Source organism: Staurois parvus, unplaced genomic scaffold (genome assembly GCF_062004578.1).
Source record: "Staurois parvus isolate SC_StPar_1 unplaced genomic scaffold, SC_StPar_1.0 ptg000233l, whole genome shotgun sequence".
Taxonomy (NCBI): Eukaryota; Metazoa; Chordata; class Amphibia; order Anura; family Ranidae; genus Staurois; species Staurois parvus.
In genome coordinates, this window is record NW_028318029.1 from 3,693,385 (window position 1) to 3,706,224 (window position 12,840).

At 39.2% G+C, this 12,840-nt stretch overlaps 1 protein-coding gene across 2 annotated transcripts in view; it reads right to left on the reverse strand.

Annotated features, from left to right (window-relative positions):
* FARP1 (FERM, ARH/RhoGEF and pleckstrin domain protein 1) overlaps positions 1–12,840 on the reverse strand; it is a 269,344-nt gene that overhangs the window by 25,087 nt on the left and 231,417 nt on the right. For both annotated transcript variants that reach the window (XM_089679976.1, XM_089679975.1), the window contains exons 15-18: positions 11,357–11,446; positions 7,248–7,381; positions 5,016–5,097; positions 3,868–4,105 (exon numbers count right to left, since the gene is read on the reverse strand). In XM_089679976.1, coding sequence (XP_089536102.1) covers positions 3,868–4,105; positions 5,016–5,097; positions 7,248–7,381; positions 11,357–11,446 — 544 coding nt within the window. The remainder of the gene's footprint in view (positions 1–3,867; positions 4,106–5,015; positions 5,098–7,247; positions 7,382–11,356; positions 11,447–12,840) is intronic.

A 12,840-nucleotide genomic window follows, 5' to 3' on the forward strand; every position in this document is an offset into this window, starting at 1 on the left:
TGTAAAGCATTGCACCAACAATCAGGAGATTGCTGGTGCAATGCAGGTCTCCTGCAGACCTGTCAATGTATTTGTGTGCCCGTACACCTCATAGGGGCAAGCAGATACTTACTGACAGGAAGACCAAATAAATTACCACAGCGCTCCACAGTGCCGTGGTAGTTCTTTGAGAACTACAAGCTGACAGCCGCAAAAGCTGTTGGAACTTGTAGTGTTCTCATTCATAGAAGACTGTGAATGAGTGACGCAGCCAGACGGAGCCCCGATGGTTACGTTTGTTTAAAATTGTGACAGCTAACGGGAGGGAGAAGATCCCCCTGCAAGATGTCACAATGGAGATGGGGGGGGGGAGGCTGGTCTATTTATAACATGTTACACCCTGAAAATGGGTGTAACATGTAACATGTTACGAGTGGTGATCTTATGCTTTAATAAAGACACAAACATATATAGGACAAGATGCACCACCATTATAGTAAATATACAGTTTTACTGACATGGGCTGTGGTCACTTGTTGTTGCACTATTTGAAACTGTCAATGTCATAATGAATGACCATGCTTATAATTTTCAATTTACAAACCATCAGTAGGCTCTGAATGCAGCAAACGTGTTATATCTGTCACATTAACTTTACACTGCAGAAAAAAGCTGATACTGCTTGTGCTGACAATGATCAACATAGTTTATAGACCACTGCCTATTCATTTACCTCCAGGCCATTTCAACACACAACATCCCACACATGTTCTACAAACAAAAACTGGTACATACAATAAAGGGATTAGCTTATGTCTGCAAAACATGATGTAGAAAAAACATATTTATGGAACTCGGGGGTATTTTTTTCTGTGTTTGAGTGCATGTAGATTATTTAGAAGAATGCAGTTTCTATAAAAAGCTCTCACTTACCTACGGTATAAATATTTTCTACTTCTTTAATGTTAATGTGAGCCTGTCAAACATCTTAAAGGATAAGTTCACCTTTCACAATGGTACACCCATATTCAGGGTGTAGCATGTAACGTTACGAATGAACCAGCCCCTCCCCCCCCCCCGATCCTCAATTTTGACAGCTAGCAGGGCATCTTAAATATGTCAAATCCTCCTGCGCTTAATGGTATAACTGCAAAATCTCGTAATAAGCAGCCAACACTTAAACTGATACCACCAGTTGGATAATACAATATATAAAGAAGTAGTGCGGCGCTACACGAATAACATATAGTACAATATATAATAAATAAACTAGAATAGCCACACAGAGATATAAAAGTGACTATAACAGGTACTGGTAACAATAAACATGCCCCCTCACTCCCACTCAGTGTAAATGTAAGTGAAGTGGGTAGATAAATCACATGTGAATACAGTTCACAAACAGCAAGTGGTGGGTCCTGCAACGCAGTACGACTTCATGCAGGGTGCATAAATCAAACTCTGGTGATGGTGAGTGACAATCCTCCTCTGGCTGAATTGCCCCCTCACCTTAATGCAGGGACCCAAAGGGCCTTCACGCCTTCAAGATCACAAGTGGGATCTTAACCACACATGCTGGCAGACAAGCTCCTCCAAGACTTGCATCAAATGGAGATGCTACACTGGGTGCCTTGGTTCCTGACCACCACTGGATACACCACTCGTCAGGATGATAAGGAATATAGAAAACTCTGATAGTGTAGTATTCCAGATAATCAGTGCTTTATTACAAGTGAAATAGCACTTACATTAGATAAGCACTGCCATGCTTCCTTCCATGATCATATAAGATTCCAAGTGTTCCTCCTCACATGCATTGGTGTACTGCATGGGTGAATTTGCCTCACTAACAGATGTACCAAGATGGCGGTTTGTACCGGAAGTACGTCACCGCTCGCCGGAAGCTGCATTCTCGCGTTGCGTCACCGCACTCGTGACTTCCTCCGGTACAAACGGCCATCTTGGTACATCTGTTAGTGAGGCAAATTCACCCATGCAGTACACCAATGCATGTGAGGAGGAACACTTGGAATCTTATATGATCATGGAAGGAAGCACGGCAGCGCTCATCTAATGTAAGTGCTATTTCACTTGTAATAAAGCACTGATTATCTGGAATACTACACTATCAGAGTTTCCTATATTCCTTATCATCCTGACTAGTGGCGTATCCAGTGGTGGTCAGGAACCAAGGCACCCAGTGTAGCATCTCCATTTGATGCAAGTCTTGGAGGAGCTTGTCTGCCAGCATGTGTGGTTAAGATCCCACTTGTGATCTTGAAGGCGTGAAAGCCCTTTGGGTCACTGCATTAAGGTGAGGGGGCAATTCATCTAGAGGAGGATTGTCACTCACCATCACCAGAGTTTGATTTATGCACCCTGCATGAAGTCGTACTGCATTGCAGGACCCACCACTTGCTGTTTGTGAACTGTATTCACATGTGATTTATCTACCCACCTCACTTACATTTACACTGAGTGGGAGTGAGGGGGCATGTTTAATGTTACCAGTACCTGTTATAGTCACTTTTATATCTGTGTGGTTATTCTAGTGTATATATTATATATTGTATTATATGTTATTCGTGTAGCGTCGCACTACTTCTTTATATATAGCAGGGCATCTTCTCTCCCCTGCTGTCACAATTAAAAAATAGAAATGTGGCTGGGCGGGGCTCCGCCTGCCCGGGCTGTGTGAAATCATTCATAGTATTCTGTGAATGGGAAAACTACAAGTTCCAACAGCCTTTGCAGCTGTCAGCTTGTAGTTCTTAATGAACTACCACGGCACTGTTGAGCGCTGTAGTAGTTCATTGATTCTTCCTGCCAGTGCAAGGTACGAGCACACAGATACACTGACAGGTCTACAGGAACCCTGCATGGCACCAGCTGAATGCTGGTGCTATGCTTTACAGGCTCACAAAACAAAAAAATAGCAAATGTGCATTTTTTTACCTGCAAAAAAATGTGCATTTATTATTTTTTGTTAAAAGGTGAATTTATCCTTTAAACATATAAGAAAAAATAATGTTCAACATGTTCAAGACTGCATCAAAATGAACAGTATCTACTATCACATCTGTTAGAAAAACCTGCCCTCTGGCAGTGGTTTCAGTTTCATTTGCCTAATTTTGGAGCAAAAGCCTACCCACCAATCTATTCTCCTTTTCAATGAGAGAGCCTTACTGTCCTGCTAGTGTGTTCTATTTGACAGAGAATTGTGGGTTGGTAGGAAGTCCTAAATGAGAAAACTGTAGCCATAATTACCAAAGAGAAATTAGTTTTAGAGAGGTGCACAAAAAAAAACTTTTGTAGTTAAACCTTTAAAACAGCTGAGAGGTTTGCTTAACAAGCCCTTAAAAGGGATGCACAGTGTACAGAAGTAGTGTATTATAAAGCAATAATTTACAGGTCTATTTTTCTGTTAAAACAAAGTACTTCCTAGAGCACTCTTTGACTGCATTAAATTATAGGGGCCAAGGGCAGGAACCACAAAATGCAGTGCAGCAGGGGGACCAGGAAATGTTGGATACCAAAGGCAGCCACAACTTTGCAAAAGGTCAAAGATTGGAGGTTCCATCTGCTGGAGGGGTAGGTAGATTTAATCATGCAACGAATTACATAGAACTCACATTGGGGTAAAATGAGCAAATGGACTTCACCACAGCTGCAATGTTTCCGGGGTGATATTAACCTAATTTGAATGACAGTCAAAGTTAAATATTACCCTTTAATATACCCTATAAAAATATAGAGACTTTGTTAACGATAAAACTGCTTTGATATATGATCACAGCAGTCATTATTTGAGTACTAAATATAGTCAGACACATTACAAAATGCCACTGTTAATCCTGTGTAATTCTGTAGTTCTTCTTTAATTCTCACCTCGAGTGTCCCGGAAATCTATGTGATTTGGTGAGTAGTGTTTGCAAAGTCTCTCCATGATTTGCTTGTAGTGCATGAGTCTGTGCAGGGGCCGGAGGAGAAACATGTTCAGTGGCAGGTAACACACCTTCTCCTGCTCAAAGTCTCTACACAGAATTTCTAGTTTGCGGGAATTTTTAATTGCTTTCTCCAGTTCCATCAATACATCATAGTGCCTCTGATAGTTGGTTGTGAATTGCTGTAAGGAAAGGCAATTGTGTTAAGGAAATAAAACTAACAGTTAATATCAAAGCTTTCCATATCGATATGGGGTTACTTTCTTAAGGACTAGAATGCACTTTTCCAGGGGTATGATGGCGTTAATATGTATGCATAAACATATGCTGTCCATAGATAAACCAATGTTGTCACTAAATTGAGATGAGATTATGACTTTTTTTTTTTACAGGTTGTGTTTGGGTACAGGACTGACACTCGCTGGATACTTTCAACATTTCGCACCACACACTATAAACTTTACGGCGTGAATATACCACATCCATGATAAAACTATCTTAGATTTTACATCTTTCCTAGTCTAATCTATGGTTGAACATTATGGCATTATGGGTCCACTTACACCTATCTATTCCAGTTAATGCACATTATATGTGTTAGTAGATTGCAGTGCATTGCAACTTTGCTGCATATGTGTTGCAGTGCACCACAATGCATGGTAAAGCACAAAGTGTGTTGTAGTGCAACATGTCTTAAAAAATCCTGCATGTCCATTCTGGTGCTTTGGCAGACCAGAATGGGCTGCCTTAACGCAATTCATGATAACATGTGACGCCATGCGTTATCGTGTGTGCCTTAAAGGTTATGTTCACCTTTGGGAACATGTTCAAAGAACAGGTTCTAGTTTCAAAAAAATGCACATTTTTTAGCTGCACAAACATGTGCATTTATTTATTTATTTTTACAAAGGTGAACTTATCCTTTAACACAGTGCACCAGAATGACAAAATAAGAATGGGCCCTTAGTAACACTCTTGACCATCTTTACAAATTAAGCTGCAGCCACATAATACTAGGCTTACATTTAGCTTTCTATAATAAATGTTTTTTTTCCTTTACTGGTGATAAATAACACAAAATGTCTACAGTACCTTCATACCCTGGATATTCTTCAACATGACATCCCCAATTTTTTGATGATCACCTTTCATATGGGCATTGGACCTTCCTTCCCTGTGAGAATGTAAAAGTCATAAATGAACAATGCATCATTAGAACATAATGTTACATAATATCATGACTGAAAACACAGGAATGCAATTGTGAACGTTGAAACTGCTCTTTTGAAAATTTATAAAGATTACCAATTTATAAAGCTTTTCTCAAGGCTGTTGCGTTCTTTTTTTTAAAACAAGTCTTTCTGCCTATAACTAACTTTCATGTCACATTGATGGCATTCCTTCTAACTAAAAGCCTTTGTTATCTGACACACTCAATGTGCTAGGCTCAGGTAAAGCAAATAAAACTAAAAAAAAGGGGAAGGATGCATTTTTCCTACCTAGGTGCCTGCAGTTACAGTAATTTCAGACTGAAAATTCAAATTATTACATGGGCTCAAATGTGATTACTTTAATTTAAAATGCGAATCATTGGCCTAATGCAGTAATAAATGTTACAGTGATTGAATAGACCTCATATAAAGCTGTTACTGCTAAAAATAGTAATTTTCCTACAGCCACCAATTAGATTTATATCAGCTTTTGATTGAAAAGTAATTGAACAAATCAAGATAACCAACCAATATTTTGTATTTTAATATCTATATTTTTATTTATTTATTTATTTATTTCAGGTACTTACATAGCGCCGTCAATTTACGCAGCGCTTTACACATATATATTGTACATTCACATCAGTCCCTAACCCTCAAGGGGTGTACAATCTAAGGTTCCAACTCACATTCATACATACACATACTAGTGACAATTTAGACAGGAGCCAATTCACCTACCAGCATGTCTTTGGAGTGTGGGAGGAAACCGGAGGACCCAGAGGAAACCCATACAGGCACAGGGAGAACATGCAAACTCCATGCAGGAGGTGCCATGGTCGGGAATCGAACCTATGACCCATTTACTGCAAGGCAGAGGTGCTAACCACTAAGCCACTGTGCCGCCCACCATCTATAAGAAAGGGACGATGGTTGCCAGCTGTGCAATTAAAAGTTTGCTAAAACTTCTAAAAATAGCAGCCAAACTCTAGTAACCCTGAGTAACCAATCAGGTGTAATTTTACTACAGTTATAATTTCTACAGTTTTACTCCGCTCAAATTTCAGTAAACATTCTATGCTTCTATGATATCGAAGGGCAATCATGTAAAACCTGTGCAGTTGACAATGTGTTCCCCACAGCAAGCAGCAGAATAATTAGTATGCTTGTCTTACAAAATGGGGCTCCTGGTAGGATTTTCATTAAAAGCACTATGTGCATGGAATTTTCATGTATTCTGCCTGGCTTTTGGTTTGTTTAGTGTGTTCTGGCATCCACCCACATTTCAAGAAAAACAAGCTAATGCATTATCTGGGCCTACTGCTTGAGTGAGACATGCTTGAGTCTGGTAGGGACACTAGACTATACTCTTGTGCAGTCTGTGACCAAAGTGAATGATTACTCCTATTAAGGAGATTTCCCTACACTTCCTATTTGGTCAAGAAGACAGCAATAAATAAGTTTTTTGTTAATAGTTTTATTGCTGTCTGAATCCCTGTTGGGAGGACATCATGTGCTTGTAATACAATACCAGGAAGTGAGGGAAAATGTTCTAAACACTACAGCACAATAGAAAGTACACAACAGATTATTATTATTATTATTATTATACAGTATTTATAAAGCGCCAATAGTTCGCTCAGCGCTGTACATTACAAAGGGGGACAGAACATGTGACAGAACAATACCAATAGAATGTGATACACGAGGGGTTCGAGGGCCCTGCTCTTTCGAGCTTACAATCTAGGAGGTGATCTAACTCTTCCCCTTGTCATTTAAACTAAAACAAAAATGTTTTGGCTCGAGTTCCACTTTAAATCTAAATATCTTTTTCAATCATTTAAAGTCTCTATACAATCTATTCACTTAAGGCTGCTACATTAGATACAACATTTCGATAGACCCTTAGTGTCTTTTAGATAATATTTTGTCTTGAAACCATTCACACTGACATCAATCAAGCCTGGATACCTTACTCAAAAATAGCATTTCACATTCATGTACATGCCTTCATAGAGCTGAGATATTTATTTTATAGCCCAGTGCTTTTTCCATGATTTTTTTCCAAAAGCTGCAATACACTTAGATGAAGGCAAATGTATCCATATCTTACCAGAAGGAAAGTCTTTGATCAACTTCCTTTAGGAAACTAGAGTGGAACTTATGTAAGGGGTCAAAATTGGAGAAAACAAGATTTCTTAATTGCTCTGGCATGGAGTCATCCTTATTTACTGTGTTCTGAAACCACTGAAAAACAAAAGAAAATAAAACGCATTTTCATTTTTCCAGTAATCTTACAAATATGTTCAAATAACTATTCTGTACACATTGATACATACAGAAATTCCTTAACCGCTTCCTGACGGCCCTATAGCAGAAGTACTGCTACAGGGCAGCAGTAATGCGCAAAAATCTCGTATATATACGTGAATTTGCATTTCCGGGTAGGGGGCGCGTTCTTTTTATTAGCACTGATCACTGTATTAGTGTCACTGGGGATATCAGTGGCAGTTAGTCAGTTCCACCCCAGTGTCAGAATGCCCACCGTAGTCTCACAATAAGTTGCTGATTGCCATCCTTACTAGTAAAAAAAAATTCCAGTATATATCCTGCCATTTGTAGACGTTATAACTGTCACGTAAACCAATTAATTTACACGTATTGGAATTTTTTTTAGCAAAGACATGTAGGAGAATACATTTTGGACTAAATTCATGAAGAAGTTTTATTTTTAAAAATTTTTTTACTGGATATGTTTTAAACAGTCAAAAATATTTTTCTGTTTTCAAAATTGTCGGTCTTTTTTGTTTATAGTGCAAAAAATAAAAACACACAGGTGATCAAATACCACCAAAAGAAAGCTCTATTTGTGGGAAAAAAGGACATAATTTTCATTTATGTACAATGTTGCATGACCATGCAATTGTCAGGTAAAGTAACGCAGTGTCATATCGCAAAAAAATGGCCTGGTCAGGAAGGGGGGTAAATCCTCTGGAGGGCAAGTGGTTAAAGGAAGCATCTGTAAGAATTAGAATTTCTGTTGTTGTAATAGTAGAGCTTTATCAAGCCTACCCCGCCCTCACCTAATTGCTTATCTCCTCCACTCTTCCTACCACTCCATCCCCCACAGCTATTTCCTCCTGTACCACTATCCCCTCCCTCCTAGATTGTAAGCTCCAAGGAGCAGGGCCCTCAAACCCCTCGTGTATTGTATTGTTACTGTACTGTCTCGTGTACTGTCTCCCATTATAATGTAAAGCGCTGAGCAAACTTTTGGCGCTATATAAATCCTGTATAATAATAATAATAATAAATGGTGTGTGCAGTTATTCACATGTATTGTTTTCCTTTCAGAGTAGAAATGTAGGTTCATGGCTATGAGGCCCTAGTATCAAGATTTCTATGAAGAATGTTTTTTCTCTGGCCTCAGCTCAGGGCTGATACCAAACACTCTACAGGCTGAACAAAGATGGTAAAATGGTCATAGAGTATTTTTAACTTCATAGCATATTGATTGTTCATCATCAGCAGTGAGCTAAGGCAGCAGATAGCACTACAGCCTGATAATTGCACTGCACTGACAGGGCAAGAACACAAGTATATAATGAAGTAATTCCCAAATGGTAAGGCTGCAATGTTTGAAGAGTGCAGATTCAGATTATTGCAAATGGTCATTGGTGATTGGTTCTCTAAGTTTTGAAGTGGGTACAGAACAAGCAATATTTGCTATATAAAGGCATATGTGCAGCCTGGCTACATGATTTAAAGACCTAATTTTGTCATCAGCAGCCAGATACTCACTTTCAATTTCTAGTGCATGAAATCATGAATCTGACTGGTTGCTCAGGGAAACAAATGTTAGCTTTCAAATTCTTTTAAACATACAGCCTCATTTTTCAGGAAATCTCCGTTTTGAGGAGCATAAAGTTTCTACCAGTAGTTGTGTATAAACCGACTTACAGTGGGGAAAATAATTATTTGGTCCCCTGCAGATTTTGTACGTGTGCCCACTTGCAAAGAATGAAGGGTCTAAACTTGTTATCATAGGTGTAATTTAAATGATAGACACAGAATATCAACCATAAATCCAGAAAAACATGATACAAATGTAATAAATTGAGTTGCAGTTCAGTGAGTAAAATAAAGATTTGATCTTCATGCAAAACATGACTTAGTACTTGGTGGCGAAACCTTTATTGGCAAGTACAGAGGTAGGATATTTCTTGTATTTCAGTCTTGTGATTTCAGCTGAGCACTGGTTAAAGCTTGTAGGAGTTTTCTTTCTGCTTTAGGAGGATGCAAAACCCCTGACCCTCTTGTGTGGACAGTGCTGATTGGCCCTGTGCTGATCACATGCACTCTCCCAAAAAAAAAAACCCCCCCAAAAAAAAACCTCTCTAGCAATACACACTAAACTGAGCATGTGCATGTGGCTTATGGGTTCAGTCTGTTTTATCAGGTGGACATCTGAACAAGAGGAAGGGCAGAGAAAACAGGATCAAACTGTTTTTTTACACAATACAAACCCCTTAGGTTCCACAGTGAGTATAACAAGCATACTTTACTGCATATACAGACTGATTTTACTGTTGTGGGTTTAGTAACACTTTAAGGTTTCTTAAACTGACAGGACTAATCTGTGTACCATATCAGCACATAGCCAGACTGTGAGAGCCAGAATTTTTGTTGGTTGGTAGGGGATCAAATACATATGATACAAACTGAATTGCAGTTCAGTGAGTAAAATGTGTTTTATCTGGATTTTTGGTTGATATTCTGTCTCTATCATTTAAAATACACCTATGATAAAAAAAAGTATTGACCCTTCATTTCTTTGTAAATGGGCAAACAAAATCTGCAGGGGAACAAATAATTATTTTCCCCACTATAGTATAAAAAGACAGAACTGCACATACAGTCAGGTCCATAAATATTGGGACATAGACACAATTCTAACATTTTTGGCTCTATACACCACCACAATGGATTTGAAATGAAATGAACAAGATGTGCTTTAACTGCAGACTGTCAGTTTTAATTTGAGGGTATTTATATCCAAATCAGGTGAACGGTGTAGGAATTACAGCAGTTTGCATATGTGCCTCCCACTTGTTAAGGGACCAAAAGTAATGGGACAATTGGCTTCTCAGCTGTTCCATGGCCAGGTGTGTGTTAGTCCCTCATTATTCCAATTACAATGAGCAGATACAAGGTCCAGAGTTCATTTTAAGTGTGCTATTTGCATTTGGAATCCGTTGCTGTCAACTCTCAAGATGAGATCCAAAGAGCTGTCACTATCAGTGAAGCAAGCCATCATTAGGCTGAAAAAACAAAACAAACCCATCAGAGAGATAGCAAAAACATTAGGCGTGGCCAAAACAACTGTTTGGAACATTCTTAAAAAGAAGGAACGCACCGGTGAGCTCAGCAACACCAAAAGACCCGGAAGACCACGGAAAACAACTGTGGTGGATGACCGAAGAATTCTTTCCCTGGTGAAGAAAACACCCTTCACAACAGTTGGCCAGATCAAGAACACTCTCCAGGAGGTAGGTGGAATGTTATGCAATGGCCAAGTCAATCACCTGACCTGAATCCGATTGAGCATGCATTTCACTTGCTAAAGACAAAACTGAAGGGAAAATGCCTCAAGAACAAGCAGGAACTGAAGACAGTTGCAGTAGAGGCCTGGCAGAGCATCACCAGGGATGAAACCCAGCGTCTGGTGATGTCTATGCATTCCAGACTTCGGGCTGGAATTGACTGCAAAGGATTTGCAACCAAGTATTAAAAAGTGAAAGTTTGATTTATGATTATTCTGTCCCATTACTTTTGGTCCCTTAACAAGTGGGAGGCACATATGCAAACTGCTGTAATTCCTACACCGTTCACCTGATTTGGATGTAAATACCCTCAAATTAAAGCTGACAGTCTGCAGTTAAAGCACATCTTGTTTGTTTCATTTCAAATCCATTGTGGTGGTGTATAGCGCCAAAAATGTTAGAATTGTGTTGATATCCCAATATTTATGGACCTGACTGTATAAAGAGAACAGAGCAATCAAAGGTTAATGAAAAACACTATAACAAAAATATTGTCTACCTCTCAGTGGTCAACCCAGTATTGTTAGTGTTCAACCATCTATTTACTGAAGAATAGTGAATGTAAATTTGAATTTGTTGATTAATGTATACTTTGCAATTAAACTGGAACATTACTTACCACTGTAATGACTTCAAGATCTTTAAGATAGGTGCACTCCGTGGTTGAAACCTCCTTTGCAATAAAGTAAGCTTTGTCAGTTGGAAATCTCTACAGAGAAGAAAACATAATAGTGAACAGAAAGGACACATTTCATATTAAGCAGTAACAATGCATTTCTTGACTTCCCTTCAACAAGTTTAGGTAACATTCAGTTTTCCAACCAGTTTTGCAATAGTGACCTAAAACTTGCATTTCTCACAGCAAAAACAAAATAGGGCTTATGTATAAAAGTCCAGCTTTGGCCCAAACTATTTATGAATAAAGTTAAGAAGTCTTAAGCCTGTTTCACATAGGCTTCAGCTTGTATTAGAGTAGTATGAACAGCAAGCTTGTAGGGTACTTTCAGCAAGCTTCAGGGAGCTTTCTCTAAGCCTTTAAAACCACTTCCCAACAGGTGGACCTGTATGGGTATCAGCTCTTATACCGGTATGATGCCTGCAGCTACAGGCATAATCCCGGTATCTTTTTTTTGCAGCCGGCGATTCCCTCATTTGTAAAAGCCAACCTAGCAGCTGATTAGCACCCCCCTCCCGCTGCACACCGATGCCTCTCCAGGCTCTCCATGTGATTAGGGAACTCAATGTCAAATCTAGTGAATTTTTTATATTTTACCAAAAAAAATGGGTTATATAATGTTTGATGGTTATATAATTGTGTGATGGCTGTGATAGGACACAGCCATTGCATGATTGGGAGGGCCAATCAGAGAGCTCATATCCTGAACTGTGATGTGCTGTGCCCATGGGCATCCAGTCAGAACAGCACTTGTCCCACCTGGCCATTTGTGTACAGTGGCCGGATGGGAAGCGGTTACATTTTTTTAAAAATGTTGCCATTTATTTCATTTTGATTTTTTTTTTTTTATGCAGTCTGTTTACAAAAATGTTTGATCACTTTTATTGCTATCACAAGGTATGAACAACATGATAGCATGGGCGGCCAGTGATAGGTACTCCTTACTGCAGCTGCAGCCATGGCCCCAGTATAACTACTTCATCTCATATACAGGTATGTCCTAGGGGCAGAAAGTGTTTTTTTTTCTGCCTCAAAATGCCCCTCCATGTTAGTCTATGTGTCCATGCTCTGAGAAAGGGAGTTAGACTCCCGAAACGTGCTAGTACATTACCCGAGGACCTATGTTGTCCACGACTGGCATCCTTTGACTCCTTGTCTCTGTTTTTATGACATTTTTGGCTTGTGAGTATGCATTTGTATTTTTATAATAAATTTCATATTATCACAGTAATGCACAAGGAAAGTGCGCCCTGTTTTGATCTATCCCACTTAGCATACTTTATACTAAACCTCCCTCCACACTTTCCTCTTTTGACCTTGCTACTACTGAAGAGGTCACTAAAGTTTTCTCAGAAGCCTGTCTCACCATGTGCCCCCTGGATCCTGTCTCCTCTCAACTACTACGGTCAACCTCTGCTTCTGTCCTA